This window comes from Grus americana, chromosome 1, assembly GCF_028858705.1.
Source record: "Grus americana isolate bGruAme1 chromosome 1, bGruAme1.mat, whole genome shotgun sequence".
NCBI lineage: Eukaryota > Metazoa > Chordata > Aves > Gruiformes > Gruidae > Grus > Grus americana.
This window is the reverse complement of record NC_072852.1, coordinates 142,791,520-142,809,662: the sequence shown is the minus strand read 5'-3', so window position 1 is coordinate 142,809,662 and position 18,143 is coordinate 142,791,520. Positions and strand designations below refer to the sequence as shown.

The window sequence follows — 18,143 nt, the reverse complement described above, 5'->3', positions numbered from 1 at the left end:
TGTTCCTCTCTGCAAATTTTACCTGGGGTGGGGTTGAGAACCTGATGCGGCACTATGGTACAACCCAACTGTTCCCCTGGCATTCTTCATTTAACAGAGAGAGTGCACAAAACTTGGATTATTAACTGCAAACTGCTGTCACAAAGAGAAAAGTACAACCCTACCTCTTCCAGCCTTTTTCTAATTCCCTTCAAGCTTCTCAGAACTACTTTTACTCAAGCTTGATGCTTGACATGGAACACTCAACGTGAAAATACTTTCTTTTTATGCTTTGGCTTTGACTTTGTTGTTGTTGTTGTTTTTTGGGGGTTTTTTTGGTTTTTTTTAGGAATTAGGCTGAAGAGTTATAACTGATACTTGGGAAGTCCTCTTTCAGTTCTTCTCACATCAGTTTATGCTGCTGGTGATACAAAAGACTAAAAAAGGGAAGCAGAAAACCACCTATAAGCCACATTGCTTTCATGTTTTATAGATTTTATATTCACCCAATGTTTTAAAGTATTTACAAACTATGTGACATATTTGCATTAGTTACTTAATATAATGACATATGAGATACACAAAACGATTACTTTTATCATACTAGTATGGTAATATAACTAATAGCAGTCTACTTCCAAATATGATAGAATGTTATTTTTTTCCTAGGGGACTTTTTTCTTATCTGCAACACTTTATTTACTATGTATTTTCTGAGTTTTATATCTCAGGATCCTGCAAAGCAAAGAGGAATAGCCTTGGGGTTTTTTGCAGCTTCCTGCCAGGTGTGGCAACAATAAATAAATTAACAATGTGTAAAAATCTCAGTCTCAAATATCCTGAAATTGGCAGTTTTCACTGATTTAAATAAGCTTCCAAAAAGCTGAAAATGACAAGCAATGGCAAAAAATACCCCAAACCCCCAAATAAGCTCAAAGCATAGGTTGCAATATGTTAGTAAATATTAACGGTTAGATCTTTCAGTTTGTAAAATAAATCTGGATGCTCTCTCGACATGGGGAAGAGCTGGTAGCCCAGCTGTGAGAAACTGCAACTCTCTCTGCCACGATGGCTATACAACAAATGGAAAAGGAGGAATAGCCTGAAGGTGAAAAATTCCTCTGAAAAAAAGGACTTTCAAACAAATTGATGACAAGAAGAGGTTAAGAACAGCAAAAAGAGAAACCGGTTCCTGTGCTATTTATAGAATGTACAGGAGATGGTACATTCTTTGTAAGTGAATAAGACTACCCTAAAGAAATACCTGCCTTAATCATACACTTCTTGTTCAAGTGGAAAACAGCCTGAAGTAATCCTAATAGTGGGAGATATTTGTGTGAAAATGGATGTTCATTATACTTACTATCAAGGAGACTATTTTGATGTACTACTTTGTTTTTATCTAAAAAAATCCCATTTGGAGTCTATCAAAACTGCTTGTCAGCCAATGCCACGTTCCTCAGACTGCACAATACATGCCAACACAATACGTGGAGACAGCGACTGGCCATGGCCATGCCCTGGGCATGTGTGCATGTCCGTGTGTCTCTGGGATACACGCTCAGCTTCACCACGGGTTGAACCTGCAAGGGGGAAAGCGGCAGCCGTGTCCCCCAGCCTGGGCAGAGACCCCGAGTCTCCAGGCTGGGCTCCAGCAGCCGGGCAGGAGGGTCCTGGGCTGGGGTGGCTGGAGGAGGTGGCCGTCTGCTTAACATAGATGAAAGTAAGGTTAGAATTTCCCCCCCAAAAAAGGAAATTAAACAAATTTTAAAAGATTGTTTTTCTGCTTCAGCTGCACAAGAAAGCAGGATACCATCATCTGCTGCCTACCCACAAGAAAGACAGTATGGTTTTGTCAAGGCAGCCTTTATTACTGCCCATGACCGTTCCACGTGTAATGTCCGTGTTACCAAGCCCTAAACATTTGCTGATCCCATGGCACTTTGCATATCAGCAGGACCTGATAACTGTGCTTACATGGACAAACACCAGTGTCCAGGACGAATTCTAGCTCAGATGTCTTCCTGTACTCTCTGTCTCCAAATGGATATCCTGCAGTGCTATGAAGTATTTCTGTGCAAGAAAAACTGATTCAATCATATGAACAGGTATTATACCCACACATTTTTAAAGGTGTTGAAAAACTGAGAGGATGTAAAATCCCAGATACTAAACTGGCTTGAGAATGGAAGTGAGATCTTGGAAAAAGACTGAGAAAATTGAAAAATGCCAGTCTGATTACAGTAATTTCATGTAAAGAAAACATTGCACATCATTGAATATGAAAAGACTTTTAAATCTAGCAAAGAAAGAACCAGTGAAATAGAATACATTCAAATGAGAAATAAAGCACACACTCTTAACAATGGAGGAAGTTGAGCAACAATCTGTACATGTGAAGTGATGGATTCACTTGAAGTTTTCACAGTAAGACTGAGTGCCTTTCTCATCAATAGCACTGATGGAGCATCTGGGTGAATTATAATAGCCTGTGAAATGCATGAGGTCACAGCAAAGAATAAAACTTTGCTTTTAAAGTTGTAGAACTTTGTTTACCTGCAGATTTCCTGGTGGCTGAATTGTGGGAAACACGGAGGGGAATATGACCAACATAAACCAAACATTTATCAAAGGCAGTGAACAAGAGAAATGGGTCCTAGCTTGGTAGTTAGAAAAATAGTAAAAAACATGTCAAATAAATTGAATGGGAAAATTATGTTCACAGGTGCTTACATATTCACTGTAAACTTGTCTATGTCTATATTGTACCCTACAACGAAAAGAATTACCTGCAAGGCTACTTTAATAGGAACAACTATTTTAACACAAAGAAGGAAAGAACTGAATTTACAGCAGCAAAGGAGATAGATCTAAGTAAATCTAGCTGTTTGGTGAGATGAAAATTTAACTTGTGAAGCAAAAAATACCTTAATTCTTATTTTTTCTTTTTAATACTAAATTAAAGTTTATTTGTTTTTATAATTAGCATTGGGCATCTTTCAGACAAATCTTTCCCGAACGTACCACTTGTTAGCAGGAACCAAGTATGGCTGAGATATGGGCAGCAAGGTAACTCCTGCAGTCCTGAGCCCAAAGGACTGACCTGGTTGTCGGCGTGGCACTTCTGTGGCCATCAACGCCACTGTGCCCTTGCCAGTGCTGCTTAGGGAGCTGGCTGCAGTGGGAGCTTTGGAAAGGGAAAATCCTTTCCCTTTTGTGTTCTCAATCGGAAGAGGCTGACTGCAATCAGAGGAGTCCCATCCTTCTCAGAAGGTGCAGACAGCATTACCCAGCCTGCCACGGTTCCGAGCTTTATGCCTCACCCAGGCAATTTCTGCTGATCCAGAAGCCCCAGGCTAACCAGCTGCCATCGTCTCTGCTACTGGAGGGATGAGATACAAGGAAAGAAGGAATTTACTTCTAAAGGAGATTCTGTGAGGAACTGTGGGCAAAATTATTTCTTAATTATTTTGGAAGCACTATTCTGCAAAAATTTATTATAGGGGCATCTTATGTATCACTAGTAAGGACAACAAAATTAAGGGAGACTTCAGTTCAGGAACCGCTTAGAAATTCAGAACAAAAAAACAAAACAAAGGTTCTAAATATATATTCATAAACACCAAAACATAAGTTATATCGCTACTTGTACAGCTCTGCTCTTGGCCTGCTTCAGTGCACTTGAACTATTCATTCAGTTGTCAGTAGATGCAAGTTAAAAGATGCTCTTCAGATCATTCGGTCTTGATCCCTCCCAGAGAATGTCCAGCCTAAAGCCACCTTTACCGAATATTGTGCCATTCACTGGAACAGTTCTCAAATAAAGGCTCCATTAAAACAAACCACCAACCTGCCAATCAACACCCTCAAAGAAAACACTCTTGCTCTAAAAACACTTTTGAAGAAGCAACTTTGGTTCTTTATAGCTCAGCAAGTTAATTATCACCTTCCTTATCACACCAACAGAATGGGAACGTCCCACAGCACGGCTGCAGCCACGGCTTCCACACCACGTTGTACATGGAGAGCTGCTGTGGGACTGGAGTCAGTGTCCTGCGATGCTCTTCTATGGCTCTTCCAATCTTCCTTATCACAGCGTCAAAGAGGGGCTCGGTGTCAGCTGACAGAGGTGTGGCTTCAGAAGGGTCTCGCGAGAGATCAAACAGCAACGGAGGGTCATGATGGGTCACACCTTCCCCAAAACATGGGCAAAATCCTCTGTCATAACAAGCCCCAGCTCCAAGAGGACGGAAGATGGGGGTCACATAATGAGCCTTCCAGATGGCTCCACCTGGTAGGAAAGAAAGAAGACTTGCAATGATACTGGTGGTTATCACAAGGCATTAGAAGTGCCAATGTTTTTCTTGAGTTCATTTCTGGTTGCACTTCAGCTCTACACTTATTAGTTGATATGATATTGCAATTTCATTTAAGTGCCACAGAATTAAACCAATAATGTAAAATGATTTCTGATGTTTTGAAATTTCTCCAAAATTTTCAGCAAGTACCAGTTATTGCGGACTTTGTTTTTCATGAAGACATGAAAAAAAGATTTGGGGATTCCGTGGCTTGCTTCCTTGTTAAGGTAGAAGGACAGACAAAGGGCTGAGGCAAGGACTTCTCCATGAGGCGAGGCGGGCATGGACTCTTCAGGCCTTGCATTCAGATAGAGAGGTGGGTGAGACCCATCCTGAGCTCTAGCAGCCTGCCTGGCATGCCACGTGCCTTGAAACCATGAACAAACTCTTTGTGCCATACAATACAGGCAGTACTAGTAAGTTCTTTACCACGTTACACCTGGAACTACTTGGAATGCTGCAATTCCAGAGAAAATGTGCTAAACAAATGTGCCCTCCCCTAGACTGAACCTAAGTCTTGGGAAGGAGGTTCTGTACTCACTGTCCTTCTGGTGCCACCGCGCAGCGTGTAAGTGAATGCCACAGTAATGAAACAGGAACTCGTGCTCTGAGTGCTCAACTCTTCCTTGCAGTAAAGGCATCAGGTCCCGGCCATCAATTACCCTAGCAGAAAAAAAGGAAACTATCAGACTGGGGTGAGCTGTACGGGACTGCGTTCCTTCTGCATACCTCTTGCTGGAACTGGCAGCTCTGAACGAGGAAGATGCTTGTAGAAGATTGCAAGTAGATGGTGAATCTCAAATGTAGAGAAAAGGTGACTGAGCTATGGTAACATTTATGTGTCCAGAAAAGGAGCAGGAGTGAAAAAGAGAATGTCAGACTCTTAGGATGTGTTTCCAAAGTAGATTTTCCATTGTTTTGGGAGAGAAAGAGGAATAAAGACTCTTATGTTTGTACCTGTCCTGGGGTAGTACCCCTCCAGCCAGATGAACTACTGTAGGATAAATGTCCATAAGGCTTGTAGGTTCGTCTATAACTGTGCCTGCAGGTAACACACCTGGCCACCTAAATATCCCTGGGACACGGATCCCTCCTTCCCAGCCTCCCATAGCTTTTCCACCTTTCATAAAAAAAAAAAAAAAGTTAAAAAAGTTTCATTTAAAATAAGGAGAAATTTTAAACAAATGTTATTGTATTATCATAAGCTAACGTTACCTTTATGAGCCTTCCTTACCGTTTTGTTTTTACTGCTAAGGTCCTTCTCCTGAGCATCAGTGAAAGTGTGTTCACTATATCAGACGCCTTGAGTGACCTTACACACTTACTCCCTTCCACAGTTTTACAAACATATTGCCCCATCAGAACTCAGTGCTGATAAAATTTTCAGGCATAAAAAGTGATTTCCCAGCCTAGTTCTCCTCTCTCTTTTACAATCTTGTAACATGCCTGTTGTAGTTAAGGCAAGGGTTCAGATGTAAGATGCAACTAGTATTTAATGAGAAGTTACACATGCTTAATCAAAACTAACTTGTGATCAGTTGCCTCACGAGGAAATACCAGTTTGAGAATTCATGCTTATAAAGAACACCTGAACATGCTAGAATTGTCTAAATTTTTGAATGCCTGATTAGAACAAAACAAATTTGCTTCTCATTGATAAAACACTGCTACTCCTTGAGCGTACAGTCTTATCTAAGTTTTAGGGGTGTCCTGACTACTTTACTAGTTGCTGGGTTGTCGCCCTCCCCGACAGCTCTTACCTCTGTATATTCCGTTCCAGCCACCCAGCTGCCTGTTGCCTTCTTGTCTTTCCAGCCATCCACCATGATCAGAGGCAAAGTAAACTAGTGTAGTATTTCTCAAGCCTTCCTTGTCAATAGCATTTAGAACCTGGCCTGTAAACACAGGAATATGTGTGTATTAAAAAGCAAAAATATCTTACTCTACATAACTTTTAGCCTCTGACTTGTAAACATTCATCCATGTCATTTCTTCTCTATGTAGTGCTGCTCATTGTTTAAATGAAGAGACTTTTTAGGATCGAGATTTGTAGGTGTGATTTCATTGTAAAAGCACAGAAAATTTGTGATGTGCTGGTAAAACTGCATTATTATTAGTATTATAACAAAGGAGTGCAAGAACAACAGTCACAGAAAAGAAGCCTCTATTCTAAAGTGCAGAAGTGCCGTGTGCAATAAAAATATGGAAAGAAAGCATGATCCAAGGCCCCCAAAAAGTTAGATTCTGCATCAGGGATGGCCATTGTGAGAAATGAGGAAAAAGTGTCATGTACCCTTATATTATCTAGACCACAGTTAGTATTTGCATTAAATTACTGGCTGGATATAATACACATAAATAATATAGTTCTTTTTTATTTAAAAGTCATTCTTGAGTTGTCCTGATGTTTTTAATTATATTTGTGGTGTGTGTTTGACAGGTAGGTTTGAACACCAGTTCTTTCTGTATGTGTACCTGATTCTTACCACTTTTGCAAATGTGGCTGTTTTCCTCTGCCATGACTGGGTGATAGGTAATTCTCCTTCTCCTCCAAAAAACAGGCTGAAAAATAACATGACTCTAATTTCTGGGAGCATACCAACTAACATTTATGAATACTTCTGGATTTGTGAATGGGCCTGAAAAACATTCAGCACTCTGCTGAATGCAGTAGTCACAGAGAAATAGCCTGCTGGTTTACACCTGGAATTAATTTGCTTATCAGTTTTATCACCTTCTGATGTGTCCTACTTAGAAATAGTTAAGACATGACCATAAGAGTTTGAAATTACCTGACCTTTAATAATCACAGTAAACTAAATATTTCTCACTTATTCAGTAAGTAGAGCAGGATTGCTCCTTGACAGGAGCCACGGGGTCATGGTTAAAACTTGTAAACACTAGACCAAAAAACCTGAGTGAACAGAAAGACTCATTTGGTCCAAGACTGGAGAAAATAAAAAGGCAACACTATAAGCCAACAGTGCTCATACAAGATTGACAGATGTTCATGAAAAGCTTAGGACTTTTTTTCCTTCTTGTTTTTAATTCTCTTCCTTGTTCTTTTACTAACAACTGCATTTTTAATGATATATTCAGACCTAGGTCCTAGGTAGTTGGAGACATCGTTATTTGCTATGGTGACTCACCCACCATCCAGTCCATCTCCTCTACATTGTCTCCATATAAACCATGACGGCTCCTCCCAAGAAATTTCTCTGTGGTGAGGAGAGGGGTGTGGGAGTGTAAAAAGGAAAGAAAGAGGAGGAATGGCTTGTGCTTATTTCTGAAAAACAGAAATCAAGACTTTGTTATTATGGAGGAAGGTTCTCAGTACATACAGAGGTCAGTCGTAATGGAAAATGGTATGATTTGTGTATATACATATTTCAACAACCACTTCAGAAATCACTTCACCTTACTTTGTAAGGTATTAAAACCCAGTAATTGGGATCTGTCTGACAAAATAACGTTTGGCTTATATAAAATTTCCTGAGATCATAAAGATTCTCTTTATTTCCTGAGTCATAGATAGAAAAGTTCCAGATTGAAGCTCTGCTTTCTGCCATTGCAAACCGCCACAGTGCTACTGAAACGAAGGCAGCGGGTTCGTCTCCTGCCAGCTGCTGCCCACGTGCCAGTCCGTAGGTAAGGCTCTCCTCAGGGCTCTCCTCCTCCTTCCCCAGCCCACACACACGTTTCTGCCATCAGCTGCTGTCCCTTAAAGCTGCAATGTAGATCGCGTTGATAGAAATACGTATTTCCTCAAAATAGCCTAGAAATATTCAATCCGACCCATGGAAATTTGGAAGCTTTATGAGCTTTAGTGAAACTAGGAAGAGCAGACATCCTTAAGCAGCAGCTAATTTTTGGTTTAATAATATGATATCGTTATCAATAGTATTAATAATTAATAGGCTTAATAGTACTTATAATCGTATAGAATACTATAAAATTTACAGACTTCACATGGGAAAATTCTGTTTAAAAGTTGCAAGACATGCAAGAAGCAGAAGAAATGTGATCAAAGGAAACACACTTCACCTTTCAATAAACGAAATGGACTCTCTCAGGATAAGGGACGTAGTCCTGTCTGTCACCATTGGCTGCTCAGTAACTTCGTGGTTTCTCATCATAATGCAGTTCCAGCGTTGTACAAACCCGTAACTCGAGAACCAGGATACGAAAAACAGGAGACTAAACCCAACAAGGCAGGTCAGAGTTTTCCAGCGGACTGAAATCAAGCCGGTCAATCTTCCCAGGGCAGCGGTGAGTGTAACGAGGCCAATCATCTGAGTGTAAAGCCAGAGTTTCCCTCTAAAGACTCGGTCCATCTCTGGTGTTTCTGTTGGCTGGCAGTCACTTATTAGCGTAAAAGGCATGCCATAAAAATAGTCAAACCCGTGGTTTAAAGGGTGATGACAATGGTCGTCGCGGGATTCACAGTTAACACCTTGATGCCACTTCCCTGAAAATTACAGATTATTAAAATGTAAAGAGATAACATTTAAAAATGGGCTTTTCCTCGTACAAAACATTTCTCAAAAAATGGTTGGGTTTTTTCCTACTCATGATAACTTCTTCATCCTATACATGTATACCAAGTATGTACTGATATAATGGGATATATCTTACGACTGACGAAAGTAATCTTCTACAAATTATAAATTTCCAGCAGAGTTATTGGTGCTCTGTACACATATTCATTCCCTGTAGCTTTGATCAAATGTAAAAAACTGGCCTATCAAGGGAACTGGATACTGAGAAAAATTCAGTTTTTTCAGAATCGAGCAAAAATGTATGGCCTTCCTGCAGACCTGGCAGGTACGAAATAGGAGGATGAAATGTTTTTGTAAACACAGGGCAAAATAACATTTTTCTATTGTTTCCTTACTTTCAAGATGCTACGGAGACTTGTTTCTGGAAAGCTTTGAACGGCTTGATGTCAGGACTATGACAACACTCAATGATGTGTTGGTGCCAGACTGAAAAGGGAAGCTGTGGGTAGCGCAGTCAAGTAACTTGCAGCTCAGCGGTGGGTTTGCCAGACAAACCACCAGATCCAGAAGAACTTGAGCTCAGGAGATCAGGATTTCTCATGAAGCTATACATATGTAAGCAACTTTGCTGATAATAATATCTCCATATACTGGATGAGAATAAAAGGCCTTGTTTTATAAGTATTTTTTCCATTTGTTTGTATTTCATCAATTTTTTGAAAAGTTGAAGCCTCTTTCTTTTAAATAATGAAGTCTTCATGTATGAAAAGGAACATCTCCTGACCTTTTGCAATAAAATTTGTTCTTTATTCTGGACATATGTCCACTATTATGATGAATGGCATGTCAAAACCATGCTTTTGCTTCCCCTCTAGTCTATTCAGTCTGGTTAGGCACTTACACAGAGACATAACAAACCGGCTCATGTTGCTCAAACAGAGGCTTGTGATTATCTGAATCAAGTGAGCAGAACCTACCTCTCATCAGAGATGCAGTTTAATGACATCTCCGATGTAATGCAAGCCTTCGATACCAGATCTATAGATTAAAATGAACTTGGAGAATTTTACTTGAAAAATAATTTGCAACTAATTGTTATTATGGAGTAAAGAACTGTGCACTTGCATAAGGGTATTATCCTAAGCAAATGGTTCACTGTGTTACCAGTACATACAATAGCAGCCAACCCTGAGTAGGTTTCAATAGAATTGCTGTGCATTACAATAGGAGCAGAAAAAACGACTTCAGTGGAAAAAAATTGCTACTTTTTGGATATAAATATAAAGAAAGGGTGAATTGCTTTCAGCTAAAATCTCTACTCAGTTTACATCTTGACATATTTAGAGCCAGCTATACAATGAAACAGGTTTGTAATCAATACATAGATGCATTGGTCATAAACACAGGTGCAGCTGAAGTATCCTTGGACTTCTAACACCTAAATCTCCAGCTGAGATCGATAGAGGCTTCTGATATGCTACAAAAGACTCAAATCTTCAGAAGATAAATTAAGTGTATAATTAAGATAAATTAATTTTTGAGGGCATATGTTATACAACATTGACTTTCTGGCTACAAAAAAATCTGCAAAGCGTTTCCGAACAAAAAGTTTCATCATCACTCAAGCTGCAGGTTATTAATAGGATTTAACTCTGCAATTAATCTGGTTGTGCTCAGAGCAAAACAATCAATCACAAACTATTCGCGTGAGACTATTTAGTGCTCATTCAGCTGTGGCGATGCGGGTAGATGTGTAACATTTCTTGCTTCATGTCTTGAATGTAAAGTTCTTAGGGGTTTTTTGTGTCACTTATCACCAGTGCTTTCCATCATCCCCTGCGGTTCAATTAATCAAAATTGGTCAATCAGGTTAAACTAAGCGATGCTCTTGGTGTCTATAGTGTGATTTTAGGTGAGATGCCCACAGGGAAAACGCCAGCCCATTTTGCTAGCTAGCTTCTAGGAGGTATGCAGCACAACCTCCCTGCGGGGCAGTTCCTTTGGCAAAGTAGAGACAAATCTGATTAACTGTTTTGTCAGTGATTACATGCTGAAACCAAGCTGAAGCACGTGGCTAATAGACACGGGCTTTTTAAAAACAACTAAAATAATATCGCTACAAAACTAAACAGGAGAAGAACATTCAGTAATATAGAACTTAAAATGCTCAGAGGGCTTCGTTTAGCATTGTCCTGTATGGTTTAGATTTATTCTGCTGAATGAATACAAATCCATTCCTGCAGACACTTTTATTAGCAAATTCAGTTTATTTGTGCAGCCAATATTTTTATGTGTCAGACATAGATTTTGAATATTGACATTTACATGTTCAGATGAGGTAGGGCAAACAGCTGAAAATTCAGCTCAGGAACGCTTGTGTTTTATCAGTGTGTGGAACTATGTGACATATCTAAGATAAATAATTATTTGAAACTGGATCATGACCAAAAGTTACAACTGCATTAAAAAAATAACCCTATAGAATATAAAGTAAAATGGAATTTCTATTAATGCTGAAGGAGGTAACATTTTATGGGCTGTGCTGAAATCTTGGTGAACTATAGTGGCACGTTGTAATTAAAGAAAAAATAATTGCTGTGTTTCTGCTTTTGAAAGGCCAAATCCTGTGATATTATGATCAAGCTCTATTGTTTTAAGTAGCAGCTGTTCCCTTTTGTTGTCAATCTCTGAGCTGTGTAAAGCATTGCCATGCATATTTAAATGGCATTCATGTTTTTGTTTTTTATGAAATAGCTTTGGAATAATTATCATTATACCTGGCAGAACAGTATTCAAGAAATATTAACTTATTTTCCATTATATATTTTAACAACCACACCTGTGCTTGAAAGCAGGTCAATGGTAAAGATTATTCTCTTTATCAGATGCCTGTTCTTTTAAGAGAGATTCTTTTTGGTCAGGATTTCTACAAGATATTCTTAAACCAGGAAATAAAAATATTACAGCTGAGGTATGAGCAGTTGCTAACTACAACACATGGTTTGAGTGAGGCATGCAGGTGAAGCACATTCTAGGCCATCTTCAGGAGTGTCCCCGTACCTATTAGTCCTGTGCTGTAGCCTTGCTGCTGCAGTATTTTGGCAAAAGTGGTTTCGTTTGGAGGAAGCCCTCCTGAGCCGCCATTCCAAAATATAACACGGTAATTGTTTATAGCATCCATCCCTAAAAAATACAGTAATAAACAATCTTAGTAAGTATAACTGGTAGAATACTTTTATCAAACATACTTTCTTGTTTCCTGGTTTCATTGATATTATAGTATTAAACATTTATCCTAATGCTGTTTGTTTGGGGAAATGAATCTAGGACTCGGGACGAGATTAAGAAAGAGGTAAGTCTCTCCATTATATAATACTTGTTCTTCTTCGTATCTCATACTGAGACATTGTATTTTATTCTACTCGGAATGGCACAGATGTATTTGAGCTTTTCTATATCACAGTGGCGTCCAGGCTGTAAGAAGTGCACTTACTTAGTGTGACCGTGAGGGCAGGGGGAAGGCAGGGAGACTTCAGCCCTCTGTCAGCCTCAAACTCCAGCTTGCGTAAGGCTGCCTGGGAACTCAAGATTTCCCTGCGCAGTGGCATGCCTGGTATCTGACGTCTGAAACCCACAGAGGAGCTATCTAGCACTGCAGTCTTCCCCTCACCTGCAGGTTTACACCCTGTTATTTAGCATTACGTGCTGGCATAACCCCATCATACAACGTCACGTGAAGTACAAAGTGTCACCCAAGTGCTGAACATCTGGCCCTGCTGTTATAGTGGGAGAGAGTCTGTACAAGCTCATGTGCATTTTCGAGCTATCTATCTCAGTGGGAGCTGTCATGATAAAAGTAGGCTGACATGTCAGCTTCAGAATGCCTCGGGAATGAAGGCACTGAAGATCATTTGCAATAGAACAAGTGTTAGAGAGTTGCTGTTAGAAACATGTAGAGCTATTTGTTTTTCAAACCTCTTCATCTCAGGGATGCAGTTTGACAGGATAGTATTTTTTCTTCAAAAACAGAACTGGGAAAAATAATATAGCTGTCAAACTGTTATTTCATAGGACGGATGAATTCTGACACATAGGTAAGAAAGCTTTCCTGTAAACGACTCGTTCTGCACCTCGACTGGAGGGAATGGTCACACATGGGCACAGATCTGCTCTGCTCCCTGCAGGGCTGAGCTGTTTCTGATACCTGATGAGGAGTCACTCATGACAGAAAGGAGTGTAACTAGTGCTTTAGAAGTGTGTTATTATTATTCATGTTCTGTGTAATGACTTTAATGAATGTAACAATTTGTACTAACTTCATTCTGGCTGCAAATTACGCAACAGAGCACCAAAAGGCAACCAAAGTTGCGAGCCGCGGGGAAGCAAGCTGCTCTGCAGAGCTGGTTCTTTTCTGCTCTGCTTCCCCCCGGTCGGTTCATTGTACCCCATAAATATAGATGCCACCTCAAAGGTACTAGGCCTAGCAGGTGTGTCTTTTTGTGCCTCCGTGAGGGATGACGTCTGTGGCATCCCTTCTATTTGCACACTCTCTTTTCTTTGGTGCCCATTGTATGATGTTGTTCCCTTCGGCAGTAAAGGGATGTTTAAAAGCTGCTTTGTTTTGCAAGGCAAACCTGATCGCAGTGGGTATCTGCCAGTGAGGAAAGCTGCTCTGCTGGGGGTGCAAAGTGGAGCCGCAGTGATGTGTTGGGTCAGTTTCACTCCTTCCTTTGCCAGGAGATCAATGTTCGGGGTCCTAAAAATGCAACCAATACTGTCAGATATCATTCAGAGAGTCTTCAAGGGAATGGGGATAAGGAATAATATACTTATCTTTATTTTGGGAAGTTTCTTCTATTTGGAGATGGCCAGGAAATATTTTAACTTTTTATTTTATTTTAATTTTCTCAAGTGATGGGGAAATACTTTTTTTTTTTTTTCCTTTTCTTTCTTCATTAACATTTGCTATCTGGATAAATTTCAAGCCAATCATTCCTTCTTGTTTCCCAAGTTCTATGAAGGGCCTTGCAGAAATGTACCCCACTGCTCTTGAAAAGAAAACATGTGCCTTAGGGATGATGTTACGCTGAAGTGGAGGCCTGTGCACACAGAGCCCCATCAGCTACCTGTGATCATCAGCTACCTGTCAGAAACTTGCTGGCTGCTGCCAATCAGGGTGAGATTCTGTGAACTTCGCTGGATGAGGGGAGTGATGGTACCAAATTTGGTTTTGTTCAAAGAAGTAACAAGCTGGTAGGAAGCCAGCAAGTAATACCATGGCACAAGTTTCAAAGAGAAGGCAAATTCTATGTCCTTGGGTCTGGAAAGAGAAGTATTTCCTAGTAACATAGCTCGTTGCACTGATTTATACTGTATTTTGATGCAAGACTGGGAAAGAATGGCACGATAGAGTTAAATGAGGTAAAGAGGCCTGATACATTAAAAGAGGGGACAACATTTCTGTCTTTGGGTATGTGCAAGAGTTTAGCTGTTTCTTAATGTCAGGCAATTAAGGAATAGACAAGAACAGGGGACATATTCCCCCAGTAAAGTAGCTCTGGGTAGCAGAGCTGGCCCTGGGAATGCTCTCGAGGCTGTGAGATAATCCTGGTAGTGCTTTACATTTACCGTTAATGACACCCATGGGAAATCCTCCCATTTCTCCAGAAAATGCACTTGAAGCCAGCTCGAATAGCTGATGAGCAGAGAACTGCAGTCTTACATTAAATAACACCCCAGCTCTGTTTCCTGTTACGCTCAGTTTCCTTACCTGATAGTATCATTCCCATAGCAACCTACATCCCCTATGCCGAGATCATCAGCCATCAGTAGGACGATGTTTGGCTGTGTGATGACGGAAGGCTGCGTAAGTGGTGGCTGCAGAAGCAGACCAAAAATCAGGGGTGTGACGAGGGATGTCCTGAAACACAGAAGAAGGAAAGAAGCCAATGACCTGGCCATTCATCGCTGCACAGGGCTGAAGACCCTCTCGCGTGAGCTTGGCTGCAGACCAGACCACTCTCTGCCCAGACTTAGAGGGTGTGTTAGATTTTGATCATTGACCGAAACAGATGTCATGAAAAGCAAAATGTCAGGACCATAACTTTAAAATCTCCTTTTCTGATTGTTTCCAAACTTCCTATGAGCAGTCTCACTTGGAAATTTACGTGTGACAGATGACATATAAGTGATTTTGCTTTAGTGGCTTGGGATGTTTTTTTGAAGCTGTTCTGGGAAACTCAGTATGAGATCAACTACCTCTGACATCCTTCTCACCCAGACTGGGACCTTCGTGTTGTGAAAAAGTTAAGAACAAGAAAAACAAACAAACAAAAATCACTTTGTGAGTATACTTTATAGATAAACAACCCTACTCTATTATAATACAGTACTACGTCATTGTTAAACTTCACTCACTTTAGATCTAAGTATGATATAACAATAATTCATGAACTTTTTTCTTACCAGTAAGATGTTAGTTGCCAAATCATTTCTGCATTTGGAGTGTTCAGATCCTGCAAAACCACGAAAGAGCGCCTTGTCATGTGTGCATCTGCCTAGTCATTGCAAAAAAAAAAAAAAAAAGATAAAAAACTTAATCAAAGCCTATCAGCATTTTCTGTTTTATTTACTTCAGTGCACCTCAGATCAGATCCTACATGAGGAAGAGTAAAGGCATTAATGTTGTTGTTATTGCTAGCATTTTTTCACTTCTTAGAGGAATTTTTGTATAGAGAAGTTTATCTTAAAATAGCAACATAATTCTCTTTTGTTACACGACTCAGCTGTATAAACAATATTTACTATCCAGAAAGGAAGAGAAGAGTTTTTTAAAATCCAGTCCTCAATATAATTTATTTTTCTGTAATCACAGAGTCAGCAGCAGCCTGCTGCTTTTTCACATAATGTGCCAAGTTTCCTTTCATTCAGCCATGTAAGAGGTAGAAATTCTAGTCATCCTCTTCCGACAATGACATTTTCTCAGGAGACACTGAATTTGTGACCTCTTGTGGTTTGACTCTGAGCTGAGCCTTTTCCTTCTTTGTATGTGTCAGATTTCGGGGTGCGATGCTCTTTTCCCCTCTCCCTGCACAGCTTTCTGCAAAGGTTCCTCTGGGGCTTCCTCTTTCACTGCCAGGACAAGACAAGCTGTTCAAAGGCTTTGAAGTAAGGGCCGAATGACCTTGGTTCAAAGGCTTTAAAATAGACTCCTTTCAAATTTATCCCATGTCTGGTTGAGCCATCCCAGGCATCTCAATTTTATAAATTATGTTGGTTTCACATTTTGTTTTCCAGAAATGATAGTATTTAGCAGCTTAGTTAATATCCACAGTTCTTACATTTTATTCATCAACTCTACAAGCCTTAATGGGAAAATTTAAATTTCTATGCTTAGAAAATTGGCATCCAAACAGCTCTAAACACTTATTTACAAGCACCAATTCTGATGCGGCATCGCTATCTACAGACACTCAGTTTCCTGCATGTGGATTTGTGCCTTTGCTGCATCCTAAGTAGGTACAGGAAAGATACCGGACGAGACCTCAGCCATCTCTTACATGTCCATATTGTGTGCCTCCAAACCCGTTGAAATAACAGGGAGTTGGAAATATTCAAATTTAATTGTGTAATTGGTTGTCACTAACTGCCTGTACTTCACAGTGGAGATATACGCTGATGCAAAGCACAGCCTGGAGCTGAAGGCTGAGCTTCCTCAGCAGCTGCCTGAAAAATAGCAGGTAACGTATAGAAAACAGTTACTGCACTGACCCGTATGATCCCTGTCAAGCCATAGCCCCGTCCAGTCAGAGGAACTTCAGCAGCTCTGGCGGGAGCGAGAGGGTCAGTGCAAGCAGCTTGCCCTGTTCCTCCCCTTTCTGAGAATTTGGGGGGACCCCGTGTCCCCGCGCGGCAGTGCAGCTCCTTGCTTGGCCCCCGGCACTGGGGCAGCAGCAAGCGCCCGCCCGATTCGGCCACAAGCAGTTCGGAGGATGCTTTTTTGGGGACCTTTTTGGGACGACTTTTGCCAAAGTAGCACTTAAGCCGTGCTGCAAGCAAACAGTCCCCTTTGCGATCTGAATTGAATTTGGCTTGAAGTGAAACTCTTTCCTCCCTCTCCCATTATTTAATCCCCCTAGAGTAATTTAGATTTTATCCCTTTCTTCATTCATTTTAATAATCCGGGGGGGGGGGAGGGTATAGCTTGCATATCTTTCATATTTTACTGACTGCTTTCCTTTACTGATTGAACTGCTTTAATCTGTCTTTACTTTTCTATCAAAATATTTACAAGATACTGAAATTCCAATTCAAGCCAGTTCACATAAGAGAAAACGTTCATACTTTCAGATGCACTCAAATACACTTTTCACAGAACAGTACCCATTTGTGGCATCAGTTTGGCAACACTCAGTGAAAGGTCTTACAGGTAATTCCATTAAATTTGGTACTGTTCAGTCTGTGAAAATGTCTTTTAAAAACTCCTATTTTGTAGATTTGTTGTAGATAAAATAAAAGCCAACCTCATGATAACAAGTTGCCTGCAGCTCTCACTTTACATACAGACTTGTATGAGAATAATGTTGTTATAAAGGGAAATGCCTTTTAAAAACTTCCTTGAGATATTTTTATCTACAGAAGCCAAAAAAAAAAAAAATTTCAAAATGCCCATTAAAATTTTCCTGTGCAGTTCCCAACATAGTAAGGGAGGAATACGGTACCTGGTCAAGTTATGCTCAAAGCAGGCAGCTGATAGACTGGAGTGTGAGCTTATTTTCAGTTGACTTAAAACCATTCCAAATTTTTCAGCACGACTGCTGCTACAGCACAGTGTCTAACGTTTGTTTCCGACAGCAGTCCTTAAATCTGCCCGAGCTGCTCATGCGCGTTTCACCACAGGAAAGCCGTGTTATACCAGAGCTTGCAAGCAGCCGGATGGTCTAACGTATCCCGGATCCCTTTCAGCTGCACGTCCCGCTGCCGTTTGCACAACAGTGACATTCACACATGTGTGAGGGTCGGGCTGGGGAACACCAGGAATGTAGCTAACATGCTTTCTGCCCAAACGGCGGTTTCTCAAGGGAAGGGCAGGACCTCCTTCAAGTCTGAGACACTTCAATGAAAGGCACTATAAATAGCAGTTCCTTGTAAACCTCTCCTCATTTCCAGCAAGGAAAATAGAAATTTGCTGTACTTACAAAGCAGCAATTCTTTGTCTGTAGAAATAAAAACTGAGTGAGTATCTTCACTTTATGGCAGCCCCGAGTTCCTGCAGCAATGACAAGGTCATCTGTGTACATGCAGTGAG

General features: G+C 40.4%; 1 protein-coding gene and 1 long non-coding RNA gene across 5 annotated transcripts in view; one reads left to right on the top strand and one right to left on the bottom strand.

Annotated features, from left to right (window-relative positions):
• The window catches only part of LOC129213428 (uncharacterized), an 18,924-nt gene extending 9,428 nt beyond the window's left edge, over nucleotides 1-9,496 (top strand). For both annotated transcript variants that reach the window (XR_008579438.1, XR_008579440.1), the window contains exons 3-5: nucleotides 7,869-7,985; nucleotides 8,481-8,606; nucleotides 9,239-9,496. This is a non-coding gene — a long non-coding RNA (uncharacterized LOC129213428). The remainder of the gene's footprint in view (nucleotides 1-7,868; nucleotides 7,986-8,480; nucleotides 8,607-9,238) is intronic.
• Nucleotides 627-18,143, bottom strand: LOC129213325 (arylsulfatase D-like). Of its 3 annotated transcripts, none has more exons than XM_054843185.1 (11): nucleotides 18,034-18,143; nucleotides 15,302-15,393; nucleotides 14,607-14,756; nucleotides 13,471-13,592; nucleotides 11,897-12,019; nucleotides 8,382-8,805; nucleotides 7,487-7,623; nucleotides 6,098-6,232; nucleotides 5,295-5,457; nucleotides 4,879-5,000; nucleotides 627-4,270 (listed from the first exon to the last, which is right to left on the bottom strand). In XM_054843185.1, exons 1-11 carry the CDS (start codon nucleotides 18,133-18,135, stop codon nucleotides 3,915-3,917), a joined length of 1,926 nt encoding a protein of 641 aa, XP_054699160.1. In that variant the 5' UTR covers nucleotides 18,136-18,143; the 3' UTR covers nucleotides 627-3,914. The 3 variants fall into 3 exon arrangements, with proteins under 3 accessions (XP_054699160.1, XP_054699168.1, XP_054699178.1); XM_054843193.1 differs by lacking the exon at nucleotides 18,034-18,143 and adding an exon at nucleotides 17,557-17,713; XM_054843203.1 differs by lacking the exon at nucleotides 18,034-18,143 and adding an exon at nucleotides 17,557-17,713 and having other exon boundaries at nucleotides 15,302-15,351.

Coding starts and splice junctions, on each gene's coding strand:
- LOC129213325 (XM_054843185.1), bottom strand. CDS start 18,135: ATGTACACAGATGACCTTGTCATTGCTGCAGGAACTCGGGGCTGCCAT. Junction 13,593..14,606: donor TATGGGAATGATACTATCAG/GTAAGGAAACTG, acceptor TTGCATTTTTAG/GACCCCGAACATTGATCTCC. Junction 5,001..5,294: donor GGGGTACTACCCCAGGACAG/GTACAAACATAA, acceptor TTTTTCTGCTAG/GGTAATTGATGGCCGGGACC.